General features: G+C 36.9%; 1 protein-coding gene across 2 annotated transcripts in view; it reads left to right on the top strand.

The window, feature by feature from the left end:
* Nucleotides 1-27,489, top strand: part of BNC2 (basonuclin 2) — a 233,752-nt gene that overhangs the window by 156,612 nt on the left and 49,651 nt on the right. For both annotated transcript variants that reach the window (XM_053465890.1, XM_053465891.1), the window contains exons 3-4: nt 11,926-12,028; nt 20,044-20,279. In XM_053465890.1, the coding sequence (XP_053321865.1) occupies nt 11,926-12,028; nt 20,044-20,279 (339 nt within the window). The remainder of the gene's footprint in view (nt 1-11,925; nt 12,029-20,043; nt 20,280-27,489) is intronic.

Here is a 27,489-nt window from a genome sequence, read left to right as displayed (position 1 = left end):
CAAAAATCCCCAAAATAACCCAGGCGCTGTAAGAAGGTTAAATGCTACTATAATAAATTACACAGTGTATTGACGTTTACACAATCATTTTTCAGTGTATGTGAAGAAGATATATTCGAAAAACCCATATTTTATTTACAATTTGTAAATGTCTATCCATCTATCTATCATCTATCTATCTATCATTCTACCTACGTACCTATCTGTATCACGTGAAGCTATATGATAATGCTCTCCTCTGCACTTTATGTACAAAGCCAATTCAGAAATAATTGTGATCCTTCGTGAATCCACGGTGGGACAGGCTCCTATAAACATGCATGAAATCTACTTCCTAACTGACAGCTACCACAGGCACTTCATTTAAAAAAAAAACAAGACTATAATTTGGTAAACAACAAGCTGCCCGTAATTCAGCGGGGCCGACGGTGTGCAGTATGTGAATAGTTTCATTAAAGGTCTTCGAGTGACGACTCCTTCTCTCTGGGCCGTCGCAACAAGTCCCTCCTGTATCTATTAGGATGACCTGTGGCAGGCGTCTCTACCTGCTCTCTGCTAGTCTGTATTGCTGACCTTTGTCAGCCTGATAAAGAGCGTAGCTGCTCAGATTGTACGTATATTTCTTTCTTTATTTATTTCTAAGCGAATTGACTGTCAATGAAGCAAGGAAGCGCAAGGGAATGCAGGAGTCGGGCTTCGTACTCAAATTAGGATGCAATTTAGGCCTAGACTGGGTTACACATTATCTGCCTCCTCTACATTATCATAATCAGCCTGCATACTGCCACTAGCCTGACAGCCGCAACCGGCAGGTACTGATGCCGTTTAATAGGACAGTTTTTATTGTTTTTAGATGAAGACTATTTTATTTTTTGTTTTTAAACTACGTATATAGATGGCCCTTATATTCCCTAAATTATACTAGGTTCCAAATGAAGGCTATTGCTGTATCTGCAAACCAAGACATGGCATAAGGGTTTTTTTTTTTTTTTTTACCTGGAGTCTCCCAGGTGAAAAGCTGCTTCCCTGAGTCCCCGGGCTTAAGCACAGACACTCTTTACCCCCCTTACCTTCTCCTATAACAGCCCACTTAAGACTGCCTAGGACTAGACCCAGCCTAACATGGCACGGGTTTGCTAAATAACTTGTACTACTTTAAGTTCACATGTAAAAATATGTATTCTTCCCTATTTTAGGACAACTCATCAATGGTATATAAAACAATAAATGATAATCATTTTCACTTTATTTAATAATTTAATTTTTAGAGATTATGTATATATATATAATCTCCTGAGTGGGTTAAGTACTTTTTTAAAAAAAAAAAAATGTTATAATAAATTAGATATAAAATCTCGTGTGTGGCTGCCGCTGAAGTATTTAAAAAAAAATAAATAATAATATTAAAGTAAATTTATATAGTGCCAGGTAGTTCAACAGTACTGAAAGCTGAAACATGGGGAGCTGTGTGTGTGTGTGTGCAAAAGCTTGCAATGGGGAGCTGTGTGTGGCACTATACGTGATTACTGTACATAAAAGGTGCAATTCCTATGGGTCGATCATTAATACAGGAAAAACAACACTATTACTTAACATGCACCATACCTGCGCTCTCTCTCCGTCCTGTACATAATCAGGACCAGCTGCCTAATTGTAGCAAATTCGGCTGTATAAGAGCGGAATAAAATTCTATTGCCTGCCTGCTGCTCTCACTGGTTAAATCACAAAGTCTCGGGTGGATTAGAGCAGGCGTGATTGAGATTAATGACATACTTACTGAGTATATTCACTTTGTGACATGTATAAAGTAGATTTATACATACAGCGGAACTGATAAAGCTTTGGTTAGGATTTATCACTATCACATTATCCACCATACTGGTGATACAGATATTATATGTTTAACTGCTCAGACAATTAATTCATGATTGGAGGCGTCCTTGACAATGAATTTCAGTTTGCCAGTAATGTTTAAAAAGTTCATTTTTATACAGCATTGTATACGACTGGCACATTTTTCGTATGCATAGCTTCAAGATTCCTTGATTTAGAAGGTGGTAGATAAGCGGAACAGCATCCCATCAGAAGTGGTAGAGGCTAATACAGTGAGGGAATTTAAACATACACTGGATAGGCATATGGCTATTCTAAATGTAAGACAAGACCAAGGAGTGATTAAGGTCTGCGTCTTACAGCAGGAAAGATGGGCGGTCAAGATGGGCCGAATGGTTCTTATCTGCCGTCAAATTCTAAGTTTCTAGCGTGCATGGTTAAACCGATCCTATGTGAGTTAAAGTTTTGTACATATACACATATACAATTTAGCTCAATGCTTTTTTTTCAATAATTTTTACTCTCCTCCATCATATTTTTACTTTTCTCTCCAGAGAAATCCTTGGGAGCAGTAATAAGGTAGGGAGGAAGCTAATATATATAAATATATATATATATATATATATATATATATATATAATGAAGGCTAATGATCGTCAGCTCATTTTTATATTGCGTGGGTGTGGACGGAGGAGTAAATCAGTGCAGGTGGCCGCGTCCCGCGGGGAGAACCCCTTTTGTCATCATGAAAAGGAGGAGAGAGCAGAGATTGAATTACCACTGCTATGCAAGGACTAAACATATTTCAGCTCCCAATGGGCGTCTAGTCTGAGGACTGAGAGCCGACATTAATTCCACTTTGAGGCAGAGCTGCAATATGTATTTATAATTAGGCCGAGTGCACGGAGCAGAGAGTCTTGTTCGAATTTAATTTCTGGTGTAATCTTGCTAATGATGCCTTAGAATGCAAATGGCCTTTGATTCATTTTGACAGCCTGTGTATCCAGGCTAAAACAAGTACCCAGTTACTTAATGGCTAACCCTTTCTTATGCCAAATCTTGCATCAGGTATGTACTAAGGTCCCTATATGCTGTGTGTGTATGTATGTATATATATATATATATATATATATATATATATATATATGCATATATATATATATAATAAGACAGACTTGGGTAACTAAGCATCAATAAAATGTTTTCAAATGGAAAAAAATCAGTAACAGCATTAACAGCTTTTCAGAGCTAAATTAATGGCAAAATGCCCACTTACTTTCAAAGTAAAATACACTTTTGAATATAATTGATTGATAACTAGTGTCATACCCTAGAAGCAGTTTTACTGGTATTTTGCCCTTGCTTGCTTGATCCAATTTTACTAGCATTAGCCGTTTAGGCTAAAAAAACATTTGGTTGTAAGTACATATCATGAATAGTTCCCGATATCAGGTAATCTAAATGATACGGAACCTGTGCCCGACGACGTCTTATTCTGAATTCCAAATTATTATTCTGAATGAGTAACTACTCCATCCCATCATCCTTAAAGCTCTATTGTGTTCCAATGTTTGATGCGTATGCTTTAGACCTAACTTTACAAGGCTTTGTTATTTCATTAGTTAGATAATGGACGATAAAAGCACACATTTTTCTTATTCCTTTTGTAAATTTATAGGTACATTATACATGCTGATGAATATTTTATTCGGGTAAGTATGAGCAGGTGCATTCCACTGTACTTTGGAGATATTATAAGCTTTTGTACCTGGCTGTGAGATTCCTAAAGATCTATAGATACGGTGGTAGATAAGTGGAATAGTCTTCCAGAAAAGGCAGTAGAATGTAAACACGCATGAGGGAGGCATATGGCAATCCTGAATATAACACAAAACCAAGGAGCGAATAAGATTGAAGATTTGTACAGGAGGAGAACATGATCAGGCTACATGGACTGAAATATTCGACTCTTCCATTAAATGTTATGTTTTTACATGTTTCTTCATAGCATTTTATTTTTATCATTTGAAATATGTTTACTATACTACTCTATAATCATGGGCTTAACCACTAGAATTGAGTGGTCTTATTACTTGTTTCTCTAATTCTTGTGATCAGGTAGATCTTTCTTCTTCTACCACCTTGCTGTGTGATCTATAGAATTAAATCTACAGTAGTGCCTTCGGAATCTCAATTTTTGGAAAAATCAAGGAACTCACAAAAGACCCAAACATTTTAGCGCTGTTTCCTTGGCTTATAAAAAAAGAGAAATAAGCTAAACTAATGTAAGGTAATGGGAAACTTAGAGGAATCCAGACACATTCACTGTAGCAGTGTAACTTAGAGCAGATTGGACCACCCTTGTTTTAACTTAATGGCTTTTTGTGGTTAGCAGACATGAATAGTTGGAAAGTAAGCTTCCTATTTAATATGTACCTAAGGAAAACTGGGATGTTAAAACTGCATATTATTTTGAACTTAGAAAAGGTATTCCCAGCAAGAGGTCCTGTTTCCATGTTTATTTCTCATTTTTTTAAGACACCCAAACGTAATATGTCTGGTTTGTCCCTAGGTTTTCACGTACAATTACCATTTAGTCACGCTTTAAAGGGGAAACTGTTGGATTTGCAACATTAAGCAAAAACTAAATTCATTCATCCAACAGTTTTTTGTTGGTATAAGCAATGTAGGATTTGGTACGTCGTAGTGAATAGAGGTTGCACTGAACAAAATAATCTTAATTTATAATATGGTATTCAAACCAAAGATGTTGCATATTCACACTAAAAGTAATATGATGAGGATGACCGTAAGAATAGTAACAACTATATAGACAAAAAAATAGTAACAACTATATAAACAGTCCTTATGGCCCCCAGTTTTCCAACTGGCCCCCATAAGCAATAGAGGGGAGAGACTTATACATGTGTGACAGGTTCTTAATAATATTGCTTCACTAAATCTAAACAAACTTTCTTCAAATCAGATCATAAAGCATGTCATTCTTTAATGAAGATAATTTACCCCTTTTAGTGTCAATGTGGACAAGAAATGAATAGTTTTATAGGTTAACCTTCCCTGGAGAGAACACGGCAGTCGTGGAGTGAGTGTGTAAGCTCTGTTGTAAATTAGGGTTAGCGATCGGCCAATAATACCCTTTTTTTTTTTTTAAATGATCGGAAATTGTGTCCAGAAGGTTTGTGTCAACCCATGCGAGAGTTTAATGAGTCAGTGTTGGTGTGTTAAAAGTTCTGGGCATCTCACCCATCCAGTTCATGTCTGAACTAGGGCCTCTTGTGTGGAGCGTTTCATAGATGTTCCACGTGACAAAAAGTGTTAATATCTTCAAGCCCAGGCAGCAGTAATCCTTTTACTTGAGCGAATCATGTGCTAATCTGCTGGCCGAGTCATGGGCGTATTAGATCATTGGAAATGCAGTCAGCCGGGCCTGGTCGAGACTTGTAGTAAAAGAAAGGGGAGCCATCAGAGTTACCCAGCTCATACAGACCTCTTTTACTCTCTGAGCGTGACATTGATCTACACTAATATTAATATGTAAGTGCCGATGAATTACTATATTTCTATATTGGCTTACTTTTCTATTATCAATTGATTTCCTTGTACACAGGCACCGGATAAGTTGCCTCCTGCTCCAAAACATCCGAATACATCTGAAATCATGTACATCATGACTCCTCGACTAAACAACCCTTAGTATCCATTGCTCTAGAAATCCTCCACGAAGCCATAAATAGACGTACGCCTTGCAGATGGTTTTGTACGGGTTGCATGGAATGGTTATCGAGTCAGCTGGAGTATTATTGATTTACAGACCAGCTTCTCCTGTCATGTCCCTGAATGATGTAGCTCTGCCTAATAAAACAGTGGCCATCACCCTTTCCGGGTTAGAGAAAATATTCTTATTGGAGGCGTCAGGTAGAATCAAATCAGTTTAGGATTTCTAAGTAATTTAGTAATATATTTGGGGAATGGGTTAGTTCTTTGGCAGTAGGTTACCGCCATCATGCACAGGCGCTTCACGTTTCTTCATAAAACTTTGCTCTGTAACATTATTATCCTTGTCCTACAAAGTGCATATCGCCATGAGTGTGACCTCTTGCATGTTCTAGTCTGTATCCTCTGTTCCCAGGCATGTGTAGATAGCAGCGGACTTTGTTAGGGACATGCTACCATGCTGCCCATGTGGCTACTTTAGTTTTTTAGTTGGAGTCAATGCGAAAATCTCTTTCATACTAAAGAGATACAACATAATATACTGTATGTTTTGAATGTAGTCAAAGATTTGCGTCTGTAATAATATGTATTCCGTTAAGGACATGGTTGATATAACCACACCCAGACTACACATTCACCTAAGTGTTTCATTTACTTCTATTTTATTGTTCTCATCCTACGGAAGATAAAGCGGATATTCAAGCATTTTAAGTGTCCTCTCTTGCCAAGGCAGCACCTAAGTTATAGATCATCTCATTCTTTTGTGTCTGAAAAGGAAAGGAGGGATATTCAGCGACACGCCAAATCCATGCTATGTAATTTAGCAAACATACCAAATCTGTCTGGAAGTCATCTGAATCAAAACAGCAAAAAAGTTGTGGAATTCATTTTAAAGTTGCAGTAATGATAAAAATATGTGTGGTTGTTATTAAAGGACACTTTTTCGCTTTTCATGATGCTGGCTGAGTGCCATGCTGCTATAGCTGTTTGTATTGGAAAGACATAGGGGGTTATGGATATTAAGGAAAAGCATGTGATAAAAGTAAAAAGTGGATCATTAAGCAGGAACATTCCACTGGTTGCCATGGCAATTGCACTATGTCTATCACTTAACACATGGATTACTCTTTATGCATGAATTTCATAGTCCCTTTATGATGTGTTATTTTTAAACTATTGCATCTTCTCATTCCCTACCCAAAATGGAAAAAAAAAGAGAATTCACTTTCACGTGGGTTACGATACATATTCTCTTCTTATAAAGACGACGTCTGATAACAATAGTCACAGAGTATTATATTATTAGGCATAGATGATACTCATTGGCAGTCACTTTCTCTTAGATCTCGAATTTAGTATCTTGAGTATATATTTAGTGTCTGATAAGATCAACCTAAAATTAAAGGTACTTTTTAAAACTTTTGTTTAATATTGTATTTTAACAGGGAAACAGAATAAATCCATTCCGTGTGATCTATGTGTAACGTTACAGTTGGCGTGAATACTGTTTTAAGGCACGATAATTGTTCACATTTGTACTTGAAGTGAGAGTGGGCAACAGTGTAGCTGTTATGCTAGCAAATCGTTGCAACAAAACCACCTCCAGATGCGTGTTAACAAGCTTGCATTATTACTAGGCTTTGCCGCTAGGTGCGATTGCCAAGTGCGTTCCAATATAGCTTTATAGAGGGGAGGAAGAACGGAGGGGTAACTAGAGGGGAAGTACATTGACATCTTCTGAACAAAACCTTTTTTTTGGTAAGCAAGACTCCTTCTTCTGGTTTAGGGCATATTTTCTCTTATGAGTTCATAGAAGGAGGAAGAGGGATGCTTAAAAGTAAAAGCTGTAAAGTTAGAATTTATTGACCTGGTATTACCATCATAAACAGTTTTGTAGTCCCCTCAGCTGTGTAAGCTGTCCTGGCAACCAAAGTAAGGAAGAAGAGAACATTATTCGACCTTTAGGAGTTTAATGGTGAAAATGTGGTCTCGGGGAAGAAAAACTAATGCAATTCTTTGGTGCTTCTGCCGACTGTTCACATTACAGTGTAATCCCGCGGCGGACGCACTTCTTGTCTGAGCTTTATGAAGAAGAGTAGGCTTAAGCAATGTGATTGATAAAAATGGATAGAACACAACATGCATGAATAGTCCCTTTCTATGCAAGACATGGAAATGTATTACCTCTTGACCTCTGTACACCCATTCATTGGCCCATTTTGTGTATTGCTTGCTCATGTAAGGGAATAAAGCATGCCACATGACATCACACCCATCCAAATTTGATTGATTTACAATTTGGCTAATACTTACTACCTAAGAACCTCAAGTTATCACAGCCTAGATCATAGCATTGGGCATGCTCCTTTTGTAATGCTGGATAAATCCTTTATTCCGTATTGAAGTAGCTTTCAATAAAGCATCCCTTTTTATGGATTAGTAACAATGGAAACTAGGGAAAACATTATGATGGGTAACCGATAGTATAGTCCCACCTGACCCTTTCTGATTGCAAAGCCATATTTATTAAGGCATTTAAAATAGTGCATAATAGAAAAACTAGTCATTGTGGTCTTACAAAGCCAATGATTCTTGTGGCACAAAATGACACTTGGTTCTGTGTCAATGCTTAAAAGATAAAGATTATAGTTCATTGGGAGCCCTCATTATCTGCCGGTTAGTGTAAAATATATAATATTTTATTTCCAAAAGACCTTTTTTCTTTCTCATTTAAATATGTATAGATCCACGTTGTATCTCTGAAACACCTACCTATAGGAGTGTTTAAAAACCATGTTCCATCATTTTGTTAATCGGCTGGACTACAGCGTTTCCATTTTTAATCTATAAATAAATCAACTGACGTCAGAAACCACCAGAAATTTTTTTTTTTACTTATCTGATGAACAGGACATTATCTTGTAGATATAATGAGGTTCTAACACGCTGCAATTTGTTAGAATTCAGAGCCGGGCAGAATGCACTCACCCATTCCTGCTTCATTCCTGTGGTGTGTGCGGTGTACACGCTAGCAGTTTGCTGAACTTCAATCTGTGAACAACATGTGTTTTCCTTGTGAGCATTTGGTGAATCGGTAGCAGGATCCCATAATTACAAGAGAGATGGTTTAAAAATAAGTAAAAGTGTGATGGAAGTGTCAGCCTAAAAGCTCTTCTTCTGTTGGCTCCTTTACAGCCTCTTTAGCAAAGCCGCAGTCTCCGCTTAGCGACAAGGAACAGAGTCCTGTGGAGAGCGATGATCCCGCTTCAAGTAGTGTGTTTTAATTAAATAGACATATCCTTGCCACTGATAGCACTGAATAAACAGCGCGCAAATAAAGAATGACCCAAAAGGCAGGAATCTGGCAGCTTGCTGGGCCTTGTAAATCATTTATTAATTCAGACCTAGTTATCAGTCCGCTGTATCGTTTCAAATAGTTTTGTTAACCCTCCTATTGTAACCAACATCAATGGTATGAATATCTCTCACTTCTTACTGTACAAAAAATGTGTAGAAAAAAAAAATATAAAAAAGGGAGTAAGTAGACTGTAATTACCAGTTTGCAGAGCGAATTCCTGCAGGGTTTGTATTCTCCCCATTAGTAAAAGAGATAAGTTGAAATGTATTAAAATTTCACCGTGCAACTGGGAGTGTTTGTTCACAGTAAATGTGTTAATGTTTCTTCATTGCCCTTGTGTTTGTGTTTAAATTTAGGCTGTATGCCCAACAGGGAGAAAAAACAGAGGATAAAGTATATAGCGCAAGACTTCTTGAGAGAACAGAATGTGTGCAGTCAGACTGATGATAGATACAATGTATACACACGTGCTATTCTTTGTTTTCTCAGACACACGATTTCTATTTGTCTAATTTGTAACTTGTCATCTATGATAGGAGCATTCCGGGTCTCCTGGTTTGACCAGACGTCTCCACGTGAAACCCTGCATCGCACAAGTTGGGTTCTTCTTTCTTTAAGCAGGGGAGCAGGATTTCTAGCCCACTTTTCCCTAAACCTCTGCCCACTTTCAGGTCCACAAGAAGCACACTGGGGCTAGTCCTGTACCATGTGCAGCTAGTCCCACCACCACGTGAAGTCAAGCGCTCAGAGTAATTGGGAAGATTCTCAGTCGCACATTCTGGAGTTTTACTCTGATTTAATGATATTTGAGCAGAGCAGTGGTTTTGACATATAACACATGAAATCTCTGTTTGAATATGGGTGATGGTTCAGAATATATTTAGCTCCTGACAAGTCATGGTTTCCATAAGGACTGACAGGGTTCAATAGAATATTTGTGATGCACTGCTACTATACGTAATATTAACTATACAAAATGCCATCATTGATCAGTTCATACAGTCAAGGGAACACTGTGCTGGCAGACACACATTTAACAACTCATACATTCAGACAACTTCCAGAGTAGATATAATATCTGGAGGTCTTCCCCATTCTTTACAAACTGGAACTGTGATGGAGATGGTCAGCCTCAAGAAAGTTGGGTCTAGCCCAGGTGGGGGAGTTTAGATGAGAGTGGGAAGGAAAAAAGGGATAAACTGGCAGTAAGTAGGTAGAGACCCAGTAACCAGCTGCCATACCCAGAACCTCTGCTGAAGTCCACAGAGGCTCTAAAAATATCTGTTCACTGAAAATGCATCAAAACAGTAAATACTGTGGAAGTGATACATTTCTTGTCTACTTTTTCCTAGCACACACCATTTCTGTTTTCTATATTGTAACATTTAGTTTTATTTTTTTGTCTCATGTTCTGTAACTTCAGATTGTCTATCACTGTATCTTGGAGGAGGCTGTGTGTGCAGCTAATTTATACTAAATGGATATGTTTGTAAAGTTAGGCTTGAGCTTTTTTGTACTTAGTGTCCTAACGTGTTCTAAGGGAATTAAATACACAGAAAGTATTAAAAATCCTGGTAGCTGACCTGCGGTTAAAACTACTTGCTGTTTTTATGTCTGATCAGTAAACAGATATCTGTTGAGCCATTTTATATCCAAAAATAACTAGTCCAGAAAGAAAAAAAAGGGGGAAGCAAGGTTATTTTAAAGCCAGGGATTTAGACATAAAGTATTGCTTGGTTTAGTGTTTATTTGGATTGAAAGTGAGTTTTGTTTGTTGGGAAAGGTTCAGGTATGAACTTGTTGGACTTAATAAACCAGAGGTTCTAGTTCTTCTTGAGACAAAATGGAAGCTTCACAAGCACCACTTCTTCTCAGTCCAAACTGAGCAAGGGTTAAAATCGCTGTCCTTTTTGTAACGTTGGTTCTATGTATCTGCACAATTAATTACAAAGTTCATTAATTAGTGAACATATTAAAGAAAGACACCATTACTGACAAGTGCAGACAAGATATATCATCAAGTCGATAAACTATTGAACATGAAAGTGGACCTTTCAGCAAGATGTCCCCCTTCCCCCACAGACACGTATATTATTCCTGCTTCATCAGCAGATGTCGGCAGTAATATATTTCATATCACTATTTCCGTTAATCAGGGATACATACTTACATAGCTTGGAAAATGAGCGATCGATCGGTTTACATGATATGGGGGGTAACGAGCATGTGGTACTGTGTAATTTATTCAATCCAAATGTTATATTAAATATAGCAGTTAATGAAGAAGAAATATGCTAGAGATGGGGTTGCCACCTGGGTATTATTTTAAAAATAGACCAGCAAAAACTTAGGGGGGGGGCATATTTTGGTTATTTATGTCTGCTTTGACTGTAAAATAAATGCTTACTATGTAGTGTACATGCCGCGAATTGCGAAATTCAAAAGCGGGGAATAAATTAGTAGATATTAAATGAGGTGGGCATGCATCTCTATGAATCAATATGAAACATCTACCCTGGAAGCAGAAATATATATATATATATATATATATATATACACATATATATATATATATATATATATATATATATATATATATATATATATATATACTTACAGCGAGATTTTAAATATGATAAGTAAAAAAAATGTTTGGATTATACATTGTACGTCATTGAAACCTCTAAAATCAGTATATCAGATCACTTTTTAAATAGAATTACTTTTAGGTTTAAGATGGGTTTGGGAAACATAATAACCAGGGGAATCTCAATCAGAACACCATCCCCTAGTGTATGTGCAATAAAATGTATATTTAGCTACACAATTTCAGCTAGTCCATGCAGATGCATTGTATTAATGTTTCCTTCTAGTTGATGACTGTATATTGTTCAACCTTAAAAACATCATGTATATTTCAAAAGCTGGTCATTGAAACATGAATTTCCACATGGTCAACCGGATCGATTAATCTCTTTCTGTTTCCATCTCTCTCACAGGCCATCCGATGTACACTTGTAAATTGCACGTGTGAATGTTTCCAGCCTGGGAAGATTAATCTAAGAACCTGTGACCAGTGCAAACATGGATGGGTGGCACATGGTAAGAAATCGGCCCTTCTGTGGCTTTCTTTTCTCCCATCAGCTTTCGGTACACTGGCACAGCAGATATTATATATACAATATATATAGATGTAATATATTAATTAGATTTGTAAAATCTACCAATATGTACTTACTACTTTTGTATATATATATATATATATATATATATATATATATATATATATATAATGTAAAATCTTGCCTATATGATCTCTGTTCAAACCTCACCAGGAGCATAGTGTGCAGTTCTAGAGACCCTGTCTTCAGAAGAATATTTGGAGAACGTTTAGAAGAGGACTACTAAAATGGTGAATGGTTTGCAGGATAAAAATGACTATAGGATCTGAATATGTTGGAGAAAAGAAGAGAAAGAGGCGATGCACTGCCATAGAAACATTTAAATACATCAAGGGATTTTACAAAGTACAAGAGAAGAGGTCATAACATAAAACTAGAAGGTCGTAGGTTTAGATGTAATGTAAGGAAGTAATACTTTACTGAGAGAGTAGTCGATAAGTGGTATAGGTGGCATAGGTTAAAATAGTAAGAATATAAACATGCATGGGATAGGCGTATGGCTATCCTGAATCTAAGAAGAGATCAGGGCAGGCTAGATGAGTTAAATGGTTCTTATCTGCCATCAAATCTATTCTCACATCCTTTTATTTTTCAGGACACTTAGATAATTGACAGGGATTGGTGGTGCAACACTTAGATAATTGGTGCATTTTGTACACACGTGTAAAATAACAACAAAAAATAAATAATCCAAAGGTTTCTGAGAAATCTACTACACTGTATTTTTCCAGTTTAAATTTCTTTTAAATGCCTCCTTAAAATACATTGCTTTTTTTTCTCTGCAATTAAATATTCTAATTATTTTGAACGTCTTGTTACCTCTGATATAAAGAAAGACTGCCTGGTGACTAAAGTAAAAAATATTTCAATTTAGGCTTCTTGTTAATATTTAAATACTGGTGGTTTAGGGTTAGTATTATCTTTTTATTTTAGTTTTTTTTAAATTATAATTTTGTTTAGAAACTTTCATTTTGGACTGAGGGTATATGAATATGAAAGGGGGCATTAATATATATTTTCTTTAAAACAATGTTGCTGTTATGCATATCTGAAAAAACTATTTTATATTATTTTAATATGGTAACGGTCTATGGAGTATAACCATTATATATTTTAAATACAATGGTTCCTGGCTCCAAGAATTGGAATGAAGCATTCATCTGTTGTGGAGATCTTTTATATTTTGCTTATTTTTAGCTGTTTACCTGTGTTAAGAATATTTAGCCGTTTAACTGTATAATAGTTACATAGAAACTAATTTATTTCGGTTTTTTTAAGGAAGTATTTAGATCCATATAAACTCGCCTCTAATTAGCTATTAATTAATTAATAGTTTTATTACAGAATTCTTCAGAATTTGTTCTCTTTTCACCAATACATTTACAGGGTTTTTTTTTAAATTATTATTTTAGTTTAACTTGTTTTCTAGTTTTAAACCACTTTCTAATATAAATGTTTTATTTCTTTTTTTTTTTTAATGATTCAAATAATATATGGTATTTCAATGTAATTGTTAACCCCAGTGTTACTTTCAACATTGATTAATTAATATATTTTATTTAGATAATTAGTGCCAACAATATAAGCAGTGCTTCTTACTGTACATACATTGAAAGGTTATGACAAAACTAGAAAGTAACAACTAATACATTAAAATGAAATGTGAAAGTATGCACAACATTTAAATCATTCATTTAATCTTATTACTAAATTTAGGAACATTAAACAAAATTATTTTATATAAAATAATTAAATTTTTGAAGCAAAGGACTGTTTTTCCATGACATGCACTTCTTCCTCTTAGGTTGTGATGTCATAGCAGGTATACAACCGATAGGAACCCTGTAGGAGGTATTTTGGGGCCCAGAAAAGACAGGGCACCTTCCATAATTCCATAAACCCGTATCCTTCTAGATTAAAGGAAAGCAGGATTTTGTTTTGAATTTTTTTTCGAAATAAACAATTTGGGTGACTATTCCTTTAAAAGCTTTGCCAATAAAAAGTGCAAGAAGATTCAAAAAATTCCAGAAGTCACTCAAAGAAACGAGGGGCATGCATCTCATATGTAGATTTATAAACAACAGCTCACATCCTAATGACTTAGTGCACGCGGCACCTTTCTTGTAGAAGCATTCTGATACCTGTCAGATTCTTGCAGTTGATGGCTCGGCGAGGCTAGTCGGGGGAACATTTCATCTGCCAGAGCAGCACAGATTGGTTTCTAAATGAGTGCCGAAGGACTCCGATATGTCTGCTTTGAGACTCTGACCTGTATTTTTTTTTTAAACACCTTTTAAAAAGAAGTTTAAAAAACACAAACACAGCTGATTAAATCATAGCACAATAGCAAGCGAATGCTAAAAAGCACCCGGTTGAGTCAGATTATTATTCCACACCTCCGCCATTCAGCAGGAAAACGAGCATATGAATACTAATTGGCACATCATGCTACATAATAACACCGTTTCTTTATCGTTGTCATTAGTGATTTTTATTTACTTATTAACGATATCGAAACTTGGATTTAAATGAAATAATCATTAAGCTTGTTCGGACATTTTTAAAAGCGAACATTAGTTTATTGATGTCAAAACGACTTGAAGATTTCTTAAAAAAAAATCCTTGTCCTAAGGTATTTTTCTTTATAACAATGGCACATAAATTACATTTTATAGTCTGTCGACAATATTATTATTTAATTACAGGGAAGTTTTTGGCATAAAAGCAAACGCTAATTTTCCTTTGACTTCCTTGTTCGAGGCTCTGTGACCCATTTCCCTAAAAGCAAAACCAGCGCTGAACGCTTAACAGCTTTGATTAATCTACAAACTAATTTGTTGAGCGCCCGCAAGGCTCCTGAGGTTGTAGAGAAATCCCCAATGTGTACGGGTGGTGCTTTCTTTAGAAACAGGGTCCCCCCCCCCCCGGCTGTGTGAGGTTAACCCTTAATGCGCCACATTCATTTCAGAATGCTTGGCAGGAAAAATGTATTAAACATTTCATCCTTTTCGTATAGTGTTTGTCTGCATCAGAATCTCTTATCAGGGATTGATGAATACAGTGTTAAAGGCTGTCGTACAACGAGAGGAGGGAGAGACAGATGTCACACAGGCCCTTAAAATTGAAAAGGGGGGGAAATACGGTTTAGAGGAAAATGCAGACAATTATATTAATGCAATTGCTTTCATGTTGGAAGTATGTGTTATTATCGGTAGGTGCTGAACGTACAGTTGCCTCAAAGGGAAGTAGACAGGAGACACGGGGAAACATGATCATTATTAACTTAAATGGCTGCGTGTCAAAGCTGGATAGGGTTCAAAGTTCTGTTTGAAAAAAATATGGTGGGGTGAAATAAAATAAAAAAAAAATTCAGACAGCCATGTCTGTGAGTGAACTGCGGTTCTGCTGTCGGCTACGTAAACAGAGTATCCGTGTGAAGTGTACTGCCTGGAAACACATCACAGAGGCGAAAAATAAGAATTAAAGGTGTCATTGAGACTTTTTTTAAATCTTTTTTTTTTAAATTATATTTAATTTGTATGTACATGCAGCTTGAACTGGCCTTTTACCGAGCCTTAGAAAATGTCCTGTGAAAAAAGAAAATAATTTGCACTGTTACGGCCTTTGGTCAGTGTAGCTTCAGGGTTAAGTCCCATTGAGATCACCTGTTACTGACATGTTTCCTATTCTTCTTAATGGATGTTAAATATTTGAAGACTCTTAAATGGGACAATCTTTAGTGGAAATGTTACTGGTCTTTAGTGGAAATGTTACTGGTCTTTAGTGGAAATGTTACTGGTCTTAGATTTTGCAAATTCAAACAAAACTTGACCTGCAATAAAACTTGCATATCCACATAATGTTTTACTAAAGCATCAAATCCAAACATTTAGTATGTCCTTTTCTTAGGACTGGGTGGACTTTTGGGGAAGAGCAAGTCAAGAACCAGCTCTTGTGACTACCCCTTCCGACTTATTGATCTTAAATACTGAAATCTGTCTGAAAGAGCCCCTAAGTGAATCTAGCTTGACTGGTAGCTCAGCTTGCCCACCTCATCCTTTCTTCCAATTCTGATTCCAGTTTTTCTTTTCATTATTACGTAATCAACACACTCACACCATTTTTCATTCTAACCTAAAACATTTCATATAATTCTATTCTTTTATTTTTTTCTGTAAGAAATAATAATTCCCTCCCCCACACTTTTTAATACTCTGTAATGATGAATCCTCTCTCTTCCTCAACAAAGATGTTTGTTGCCTAAAATTTAAATTTCAGAAAAGACAGCCATGTGTGTAAGTGTGTAGTTCAAATTGGGACATCATGTTTAGCGTTGCAGTTCTAACATCTCTGGTATCCGCAGGGTTAAAATTCTTCTATATAGCTTAGTGAAGGCAAAATGATAAAATGCAATTAAATTCTACCTGATTTCAAGACGTGTGCTCTGGTAAAGTTCTGTTAACAGGCCATCTGGTTTACATACTTCTGTGTGATTTGATGACATGTAGTGATGTGTTGAATTCAAACACCCCACAGTATCTATTAAACGGTGCTTCAGATCGTTTAATCAAGAATAGCTAACAAAGCATCATTTCTCTTGTTCTTTTATTAAACCTAGCCTGATCCTACTGATCTGTATTGCATCTGAAATGACATTAAATATGCCAATTTTGTACGCTTGTTCCTGGGCTATGAAAAGCATAACGCAAAAAAAAAAAAAACTGTTTATTTTTCCACCAAAATTGGCAGTTTTGTAGACTATGGCTTAACTTAGAGTCCTTTGAAAACCCTGCTTTTTGTAGTTGGACTATTTTAGAGAAAATAAACATTAAAAAAAAGCCCATTCTGAACACTTACAGAGTGTTTTGTAGAAGAAATGTATGTCACGCTTCAGTTTATGGTGGGCAGTGTCAAGTGAATAGCACACCTTTAAACACAGCCAAAAAGCTTGGGGAAGCTGATCAGAGACTTTTAATAACAGCAGAGAAAACATGGGAGAAAGGTGGGGATGAATGACAGATATGGCGAGCATGGCTCATATAGAGATTAAAGGGTAGTATTTATGAAAACAAATACATATTAAAAAAGATTTTTAACCAAGTCTATGCACTAAATAAGCACACGTGACAATGTTTACAGATTAGAAGGTTCAATATTAAAAAATCCATTTTATGTTTCACGGCGAAATGCGTCGCCTTTATTTTTCTCAAGATCTGTAAGACTGATCCTCCAAATGTATTTTAGTAGTAATGTAGTTTAGTCAGCCTTTGTAATGTTAAGAGGATGGAGAAAACTTTAGAACAGGGGCGTCCAACCTGCGGCCCTCCAGCTGCTGCAGGACTACATCTCCCATCCTCCTCAGCCAGCCCCTTAGCTGAAAGAGCATTATGGGAGATGTAGTTCCGCAGCAGCTGGAGGGCCGCGGGTTGGACGCCCCTGCTTTAGAACAGAAAATTAAGTAGATAATACTGGCCCTGACACTTGGAGACTCAGTGATCATCTTCCATAAGGCACTACAGTAGCCCAACTACAAGTTGCCTTAATTCATGAAATATGTTAAAACCTATGATGGTCACATTTCCTCTTTAAATAATCTCTTTCATTCAGAAAGTCTTTGATAGACATTTTTACAATAATAAGCTTTTTAAGTATTTTTATTTTTTTAGTAATGCCTCCAAATGTGCTTTGTATTTGTTATCTACCAACTGCACAGCGTTGTGGACTATGCCAGCACTTTAAATAAACTAACAGTAGTAATCATTGCATAAAAATGTAAAGATTTTTTTGCTATTAACATATTTTTTATAGAAAATTGTGATTAAAGTGACATTAAACTTTAATGTTCAAAAAAATCATTTCTGCAAACCTTACTTTTAATATAGGGTCTGCGTAATCATTTTCTGTGAAAAGTGAAAAGTGTAATGCCAATTTAATTTTTCCAGGGTCACCAAATACCTGCTGCAGGACTGTAGCATTAAGGCTTGCTTTTGGGCACATATCAATGCAAATTACGCAATTATTATTTACTCTGTATTTTTCCAACTCCAAGTTTAATAAGAAGAGGAAGGTTTCTGGATAAATTGTATGGATATTGCAGTGTTATGTTTAGTTAATCAACAGCCAAGTAGAAAGGAATATTACAGATGATATTATTTTGAGACATACCATGGGTATTTTCTTATTAACAAAAACATTTAGTGTCTTCATAGACGATAACCAAGACCTGGTCGCGTGTGCCTTAATACCAGTAAAAAAAAATCTCCAGTTGCCAGGCCGTGCAGAAAACCAATATGTTCTTGACATTCAACCAAAACAAACCTTACAAACTCACCAGTTGAAAAAAACAACGAAATAAGCACTTTAAATATAGAATTTGCCGCAGCTGTGTATGTCATTCTTGTGAAACACAAGGACCCTTTTCAGTCCATTTCCTCCAAAATGTCAGCTTCTTTACTCTGCAAAGTATGTGGTTTTAAGATTCATTAAGTTCCCCTCTACGTGCATGTAATTGCTCCTTTCTCAGTGACTGAACACATTCAGACTCACAGTACTCACAGAGAAGACAGGTTTGGCTGCTAAAAGTGATGCTCCCACCTGAAGTGCTTACCAGATAAACATTTGCATGAGCATGTAACATGAGAGGGTCCCTCACTACTAACGTTTAATCACGTCTAGTCTGAAGAACACAGAAATGTTAGAGCCCGATGCCTTGTTCTTAACACTGGGTATTCAGATAGGACATACCGTGGTGAAAACAATCTTCTACAAACACACCATGATGCTCATTGTCCCCAGTAGAGACATGTCATCGATTTTGCAGGCTCTGTCTCACATCTGTGGAGGGTGGAATTCCCGCCATGTGTTATCAGTGATTAAAAGGCTTATTCCATCTTCATACACAATATGTCAATTACCAATAATTGTTATCTTACATCGATTCTCTTAATATTCAAAGTATGCCAAGATTTTTATTAGTTTTGAGTAAAAAAGTACACTGTATTACAGATGGCCCAAGGGTCCATTAAATAGTTCCTTGGAGATGTTTCAACCGTACTCTCCATAGACGAAAGCATCAAACAAAACTAAGAAAACGCAAGAGCACTATTTTTTAATGCCTTGTAACAGACATATATTAAAAGGAAAATGTGCACAAAATAAACTATTTCTGTTTTTGTTATCCACCTTTTGAATATGATAAATCTAGTAATCGTTCATTGGCTTAGTAAGATTGCAGGCGAACAGAAATCACCCCCGGTGACTCCCCAGTAACTACCATGAGCACGGTTAAAAATAAAGATGTATAGAGCTTGGGAAAAGTGGAAACATGTTATGTTATTGCTACAGTGTTAAATCATCAAGCTCGATTTATTCAGTTGACGCAAAAGTATTAAAATCTACTCTATACATTTTTAATTATCATTTATCCCTTTTCATTATTGATTAAACTAAAAGTGATTGAGATGAGCTGTCATAAATAAAAAGTATGATCACTCTTTTTATATCCAGCCATCTTTACAGTACGTTGCACATCAGTCTCTTGAAAGTTTAAATCTGAAATTATTAGTAGGTACAGTCAAGAAAGCGAATACAATCTAACAATGCTTACTTTCTCTTTTTTTTTTCCCTTTTTATATTTTTATTACATTCTATTTTTACATCAACTTATTTGCTTGTTTTGAAACTGGGTGATTTCAAAAGCAATTGGTGATTTGCCAAGTATTGCTGTATCCTTAAGAAGGTATATTCGATCTTGGGCCAAAAATCCTTTATTCTGTAAATGTTGCCAATTTTACACACTAAAGGTTTGTGATTGAGTTAAAACAATCCTGCCAATGACTTAACTTGCCTGGTTTCCTAAACTAGACTACTAGTTATAAGTTTTGGCTTATCTTTTAATGTGCATGCCTTTTCTCTTGCTCCTCTCTATCTCTCTAGCTTTGGACAAGCTCAGCACTCAACACCTCTACCACCCGACACAAGTGGAGATTGTACAGTCCAATGTGGTGTTTGACATCAGCAGCCTCATGCTGTATGGAACACAGGCTGTGCCTGTACGCCTCAAGATCTTGTTGGACCGACTTTTTAGTGTGCTAAAACAAGAAGAAGTACTGCACATTTTGCACGGCTTGGGCTGGACACTAAGGGACTATGTCCGCGGATACATTCTACAGGTAAGATTTTTGTTTTTCATTTTACGTATCAGCTTCAAAGAACACTGCAAATCTTGTTTAGTAGATGGACAATGTATTTCTGTTTCCACAATAACTGCTGGTTTAACATCCAATGAGATGTTGGGTAAAAGATATGATGGATCTTCAAGGTCCATGTGGGTCATATCCGGTTGTGCTCCTGCTACAAGAATACTCTTGAAAATGAATACTTTTACTTCCCGTGTCATATTCCAACCACCTACATACTGTGGATACTTACTCCAAAATTGGTAGTTGGGGAAAAAAGCAAAGGGATCTTTTTACCCAAAATTATTAAATAAAGACATTAAAATGTTACAGCTGCTTCCCTCTTAATTAAGATATTGAGCATCAAACAAACAGAACTGTTTTCCTCTCCATTCACTGGAAAACTGGGAGGCATTGACAGTAGGTTTGAAAGTTAGCCAATTTAACTTTTTTAAGAACTGGGAATGGGTACGTCCATTGATGTCTGTTTTGTTTAGTCTTTATGAATAATATTCAAGGTAGCAGTAAGAAAATAATTTCTCAATAATTTCTCAAGTCATGGGCTACAGTAAAGCTCCATATCAATGTTTTAGTGTGAGGAACAAGATATCACATTGTATCCATGATAGGTTGTTTAGCTTCTAGTTTAGGAGGCATCTTTATATCCTGGCTGGTTCATCATTGATGTTCTTTTTGTTTTTGATGGCAACTCATGATTGTTAACTAAAACGAGCTGCAGGTTCATTTAGGTTTATTGTTTAGTAGTTAAATCAGTAAGCTCTAAAAGTAAGATTTAAATTTCACGATGGTCCATAAGATGCATGTGTGAGAACCACAACTGCACACGTTTCATTGCTTTCATATCAATCTAGTCCTAACCTCGCAAAGTCTAGCTTATATGCAATCAGCAGGTCTGCAGATTCCTTAGTAAATTATTATGTTTTTTAACGGGGTCCAATTATACAATGACCATCATTGATCATTTAGGAGCTCTGTTTCAGATATGTAAACAACTCATACTGACAGTTCCTCTTTTCTAAAATAAAACAATGGCAAATGGTACCTGCACACACTTGTTTGGAAAAGGAACAGTCCACTTTATGAGCCTTTGTGGAACCGCTTGAACTCTATTATGATATTGTAACTTCTTACAGTTCTTACAGTCCTCATTTATAGTTCTGGGTGGGTACACAGATGACCGGTGGAATAAAGAAGATGCTGAAAAGTGAATTGAAAGAAATATCTTTCACTTCTAAGTGGTGAGAAATTAGAGAGTGAAAACTTATTGTTAAGTATTTTTTAAAGATATATTCTTTTTTTCTTATATATTAAATATCCTTCATATTTTGCATGTTTGGGGGATTTTATTAGCTGGCATCATGATAAAAATGATGCATTATGATACAAAAAAGAAAATCTATTGAAACTATTTTTAGTATTGGCATATTTGAATATCGGTAGGTTTTCACATTGTATTCTTTTTATTGTTATTACTGGCGTTACTTTTTCCTTTTTTTTGGATTTTTGGGCCATACAAAAACAATCAAGTAACTTTACTGTTTATAGATAGCTTTGCTGCAGATGTGCAGACAAGCTGGAAAGGATGGAATAAATAGCTTAAAAAAAAAATGCAGAAATTTTGGACGGCACTTTGTCTATTAATTTTGACCACAAGATGCTTCAAATAATGTTAAGTTCCATAAAATAAACAGAGTAGTGGTTATGGACCATATGTTTTATAATTGTCCTGTGGTTTTTGTTTGCTGTGTTTTTAGAGAGCCGTCAGACAACTTTGTGAAACAATAAGTACATGAACAGAAATGACTGTCCGTACTTTCCAGACATAGAACATTCTTTTATCTTTATTGTGTTAAAAGAAGATTAACCAAACCAATGGGCTCCCCTTTACACAGAAAAAAAAGATGGGCTCATCGTTTACCAGCTAGCAGTATACAGTATATAGTGTATGCCTAAACTAGCCATGCATTAGGTTGCTGCCATCAAACATTGTATCTATCAAAAAACAATATCTGGGTGTATCAGATTTGCTTCAGCCTTTCTGCGTGCTTACAGTGTATATTTAGTGACCTGGTACTAAAGCTTCCCAGGGTAGACTAAACCAGGAATCAACATATTTGGTTTGGATCTAGATGCTAGCCCCAAAAAATTTTGAGCCAACCTTTTTTTTCTTTCCCAAAAATGTTATTTTAATGTTTTACCCCTTGGTCTGCAGTTAAAGGATGCTGCACCACTTTGTACAGTACTACAGTTAACCCCACCACCATGTAACTGCACCATCTGATAAGGGAGTAGCCTCATGAGTGGGTAGGGCACGCTGTGTGTGGAGGCATGAAGTAGGCGTAGAAGTGGACATGTAGTGGGTATGGTAAAATGCTGCTCCAGTGCCTGGAGAAGGACAAAACTGGCCTGGAGGCTAGAGGGAAGCAGCTCTTCTCCTGGAGACTTCAGGTCAAACACGGAGAGTTGCCAGGTATGCCTCTTACCATAATGCTGTGTTGTTTATCAAAGAGAGAGTGGATTACTGGGCACTGAACAACATAATATGAAACAGACTGATGAACATAATATGAGATCCCAACAGTCTCCAAAATTTTAGTTTTTTTTTTTTTGCCTGTACAATTTTATATAGCCAGTGAACCAGTCAGGAATTGCTTGGCACATTCCCTGTTCCCTAGAAGAGCAAACTATGTTTCTTTACGGGCCTGCTACCACTAATGAAACCACTAAAAATGGACACAGAGCAGTGCTATTGCCACAAAATCATTAGTGTTGAGTTCCAGAAATAAAATGCACAAAATGCCATGAAACCAAGTTACAAGATAAAATAACACATTTTTTTTCACTGCTCTAGAAATGTGTTTTCTTCCCCGTGTCTTGGCATCTGTGCTGGACACATTTTACATCTGTTCTGCTAAGAGGCCTGAAGGACAGGGAGGGGAGACAGAGTGTAGGGTGTGAGAGGGAGGGGGAACTGCGAGGAAGTATTACAAATCTCTCAACTTCATCATGGATGCGCCTGCTATGTGAGAATCATATTTTGTGGCAAGGCTATCTCTTTCTCATCTCTGTCCCACACTTTGTGATGACAGTGCCGTCTGAGAGCAAAGCATTGTACCAGCGTCCCCTCGTTCTCTCTCCCTCCTGAGTTCAATTTGCAAGCACGCTGCTTGTAGCTCTGACAGGCAGATCATTCGTGCTTGAATAACTCGCTCTCTGAGCGCTACCGTTTGTGGCACCCATGTAATGGTTAGCAATAGGTACAGCTGTTAACCATTCACTTATAAATAATCTCCAACCCCCCTTCTCAACCTGTCTCCCAGATAGTATACCTGTCACCATTAATAATTCAGAGTCTGCGCTCCCAAGTGATGTGGCCCGTTGCTTGTCATTCACAGCCGAGTGGTGTCCAGGCCGGCTACATGTAAGCAGCTCTCTTCTTTCTGCTCACAGAATCCGCTCTGTATTATTATTTCGGTTTGTGAGAGATATGGGGAGGAAATGACCAGCTTTTGCACCATTTCTGTGAGCTGTATAAACAGATATGTCACTTATTTCCATGTTGTATCTTGAAACCATTGCCTGCATTCTGAAATTGCACTCTGACCAGTAAAAACACCAGACCCAAAAAATACGGTTTCCACGTAACAATGAAACTGCTACCCAAAGTTAAAACTTAAAGGGTGTCAATAACAAATATTTCAATGTTTCCTTCCAGTTTACCTGGAGTCTCCAGGCAAAGTGCTGCTTCCCTAGAGGCTCTTGGTTAGTCAATCACCGGGTAGTGGAGTGCCACACTCAGGTCCTGTCTCCTCCAGTCCTACATTCGGCCTCTTTTGAATCCAAATGGAGCTTACACTGTCGCTAATATTGACCACACATCCTGGAGAGTGGGAACTCTGTGAAGCCAAAAACTGGAAGTTCCCACTTATGTTATTAATGCATAGTAAAACCAAGGATTTCAAGTGGTCATCCTGTCAATGCATTTCTATATATAAAGGAGAAACCAACATGGCTCCTCACATTCTTTTTTGGGTTACCCTCCCATTCTTTGCCTATTACATTCCCTGCATCCATCTCATCAGTGGGTCAACACCGGGGCCAGGTCGGCTTTGGGCGGTCCAAAATTCTTCAAAAAAAAAAAGACTAGTCTGACTTGGACTGGCCACTTGCATATGTGGGAACTCAGTGTTATAAGATGCTAGCTGACCCTGCGACAAAGGCTAGGCTGCTAGCACAGTGTATGCGAGCAGCTAGAAAAGAAGGCTGAGTAAGGTAAGAGAATGAGAGGGTAAGTGAGTTAGGAAGGGAGTATGTATATGTAAGTGTGTGTTAGAGGGAGTGTGTGTTACCATTGGCCGTTGTGGTCATTTTTTTTTTTACGCTTTATATTTAATAAATAAATATAAAGCGTAAAAAAAAAATGACCACAATGATATCTAAGTAATACCATGTAATCTAATAGCTCAACAAAATGCTGTCCATGAAAACCTCTAGCTTGCGGTCTCCTGGAATATAACAATAATGTTTCTATGGTGTATAGCATGTCATATACTGCATGTGTTTTTTTTTTTTTTTTATAGAAGCTTCAGTAAGGGAGAATGCCACAGCACATTGTCTGCCTTACTTGGTTTTATTCTCCAAAAATTTTGTATAAATATATATATATAGCTTTACTGTACTGATTACAGATGAGAAAGAACGAGGCACTAAATGATCTCCAGGCCCATTGGCTCCGAGACACCAGTTTATCAGTTCCCCACTGCCTTTCTCCCTGTAAAAACTCATAGTGAAGTGTGAAAAGCATCAGAAACTCTCGCTTGTGCCAGTACGTTGCTTTTTTTTTCTATTTGCTTGCCAGCACCTTCATCTCCTCATATGTTTCTAGCTAAGGACTAACATAGAACACAGAATAGAAGAAGGAGAAAAAAAAAAGCCGACAGCAATAGAGTCCAGATGCCGGTATTTCTTCTCTGTCACTTGGCTGCTGAGCAGATGGAATTTATATCATTTGGGCATGCTAGAGGGGAAGAGGCCTAAAGCGGCCAACATGTGGAACTAGGCCTGAGTGACATTTTTGCTAATGTTTTGTCCTTGTAGAACATTATGCTTCCTCTTTGCTTATGAGCTGCGGTTTTCCTGACTCAGACAGAGTTTCCAGGCCCAGCTGGAGCAAGGTACTCCCCCTTCTTCCCCCCACCCTACTGTTAAGGCCTAGGAAGAACTAATGGACCCTCGTACAATGAATCTCTTTATTAAAATACCTGACATCTGCATGCAATACACACCGATTCATCTCGAGCCCGCTCTAGGTATTTCGCTAGGCGTTACCAGTCTCTTCTACTTGTGGTTCCTCTCCTTGCCTAATTTATGTAGGCTACTAGGATAAGATTACCTTTGTATATTTTATTAGACTCGGGAAGTTTTCTAGATGATGTCGTTCGGATACAAATAGGAGGTATTTTCTTTTCCTGTAGATAAATTAGGTTTGCTGTCACAAAAGAGGGACTGGAACATAAAAGACATGAAAAGTATTGTTACGCAATAATTTATGATGATAAGTACATTTCATGCTAAAATATATATCACCTTAGTCTGTGTCGGTGAAAATTAAGCTTGTATGCTATATTCCCATCAAATAAGATAAGGTTTAACAATGTCATCGCTGTCATTCACGCTGTTCTGCACTGATTTCCTTTTGAACTTAGATAATACACTGCCAACATATATCATGTGTTTAACTAAGCCCAGAATCCTTTCCATATCATTTCAGGTTTGGTATTGTGGGACAATTTTTTTAATACCTTATCCACAATGATGAAATAACGTTGTTTCTTTTTTTTTGGCTAAAGGAACACTCCAGCCCTGTTATCATGCTTTATCCATATTGGTCTATTTTACTGCATGCAAATCAGTGCAGGCATATTTTATCCATTGGGCCTCTTCTGTCTCATTTAACTCCTCCCCCAGCTTCCTTTACTGAAAGCAGGAAACATACTGCAGTATGCTTCTTCTTGCACATGCCCAGCTCAACGCCCATTCTAGTCACTGCAACCTCTGAACCTGCCAAAGGTGCCAAGAGCCCTAGTTATGGCTCTGTAACTATGTATATGTTACATTTTTTTATGCAGTGCTAACACTTAACAATTTACATTATAATAGTAAGGATGCATATTAAGTGCAGTCATATAGGAAGTAGTCATAAAGACATTTTAATCAGGGTGCATATATTAGAAAATGAAGTCTGAGTAGTAGCAGGGAGTGGGCAGATGTAAAGGAGGTAAGTGCGTTTTACAAGCCTTCTTTTAATGCATATCAAGCCAAGGTATGTTACTGTAATCTACAGTAAAAAGGTATACCTTTAAGTTGGGACTGATTCTTTTGCAATGTTTAAAAGTGGCCTTATCACTGTATCACTCAACAGAATAGTACAAACAGCAGGAAAATGTTCAATTAGTGGATTATGTTGATGTTATTATGAATTATTGTTATTATGACATTTTCAAATCTCTTAAAATGCCATAATTTTCATTATGTGAGTCTTACTGCTGGTTCATGTATAATAGCTGTAGTACTAGATTGTGTTCAGCAGGCTTTTTGTACTTTTTAGGGTGGTAGGGGCAGGGAATGGGTTGGACAGCCTTACCAATATTTAAAAAAAAAATGCAGATTCTGTGTGTAAGGGACAGTGGTCTTCCAAGTGTTTGGGTCTAGAATGAGGCATCTAGTATTTGGGAACACTGTCCAAGAAATAAATATGTTAATGTGGTGCTTTGAAAAAAATCATACCTTGTACTACTTAGAGGGTTACTCTGTTCTATTTGCCCTCCCTTGACATGCAGAGGGTTAAACATACCTATTCTTACAACTACCCAAATATACCTGCCTATTTCAAGTTTTCCATGAAAAACAATAAATGCTTAAGACAGCCTCATGTGCACACAGCGCTGGAATATGTTTTTTAAGAACAGCAAAATAAATTGCCGTCTTCAAGCTCTTCGTGACAAAAACATGTTCCATTGGAACTGGATCATCACTGCCTTTAAATCACAAACCCATAAAGTATTTTATTTTTCTCTTCTGAGTCCAGGCACAATCTGATAATAATTAGGGCGTTTGGACATAATGTTGAGATGCATGTCCTGACTCAGGGACTGAAACAACATCAGGGGAGTGAAAAAAAAAC

The sequence above is a fragment of the Spea bombifrons genome, chromosome 1 (genome assembly GCF_027358695.1).
Source record: "Spea bombifrons isolate aSpeBom1 chromosome 1, aSpeBom1.2.pri, whole genome shotgun sequence".
NCBI classification, from domain to species: Eukaryota; Metazoa; Chordata; class Amphibia; order Anura; family Pelobatidae; genus Spea; species Spea bombifrons.
The sequence above is the reverse complement of the archived record's forward strand: the minus strand, read 5'-3'. Positions and strand labels throughout refer to the sequence as shown.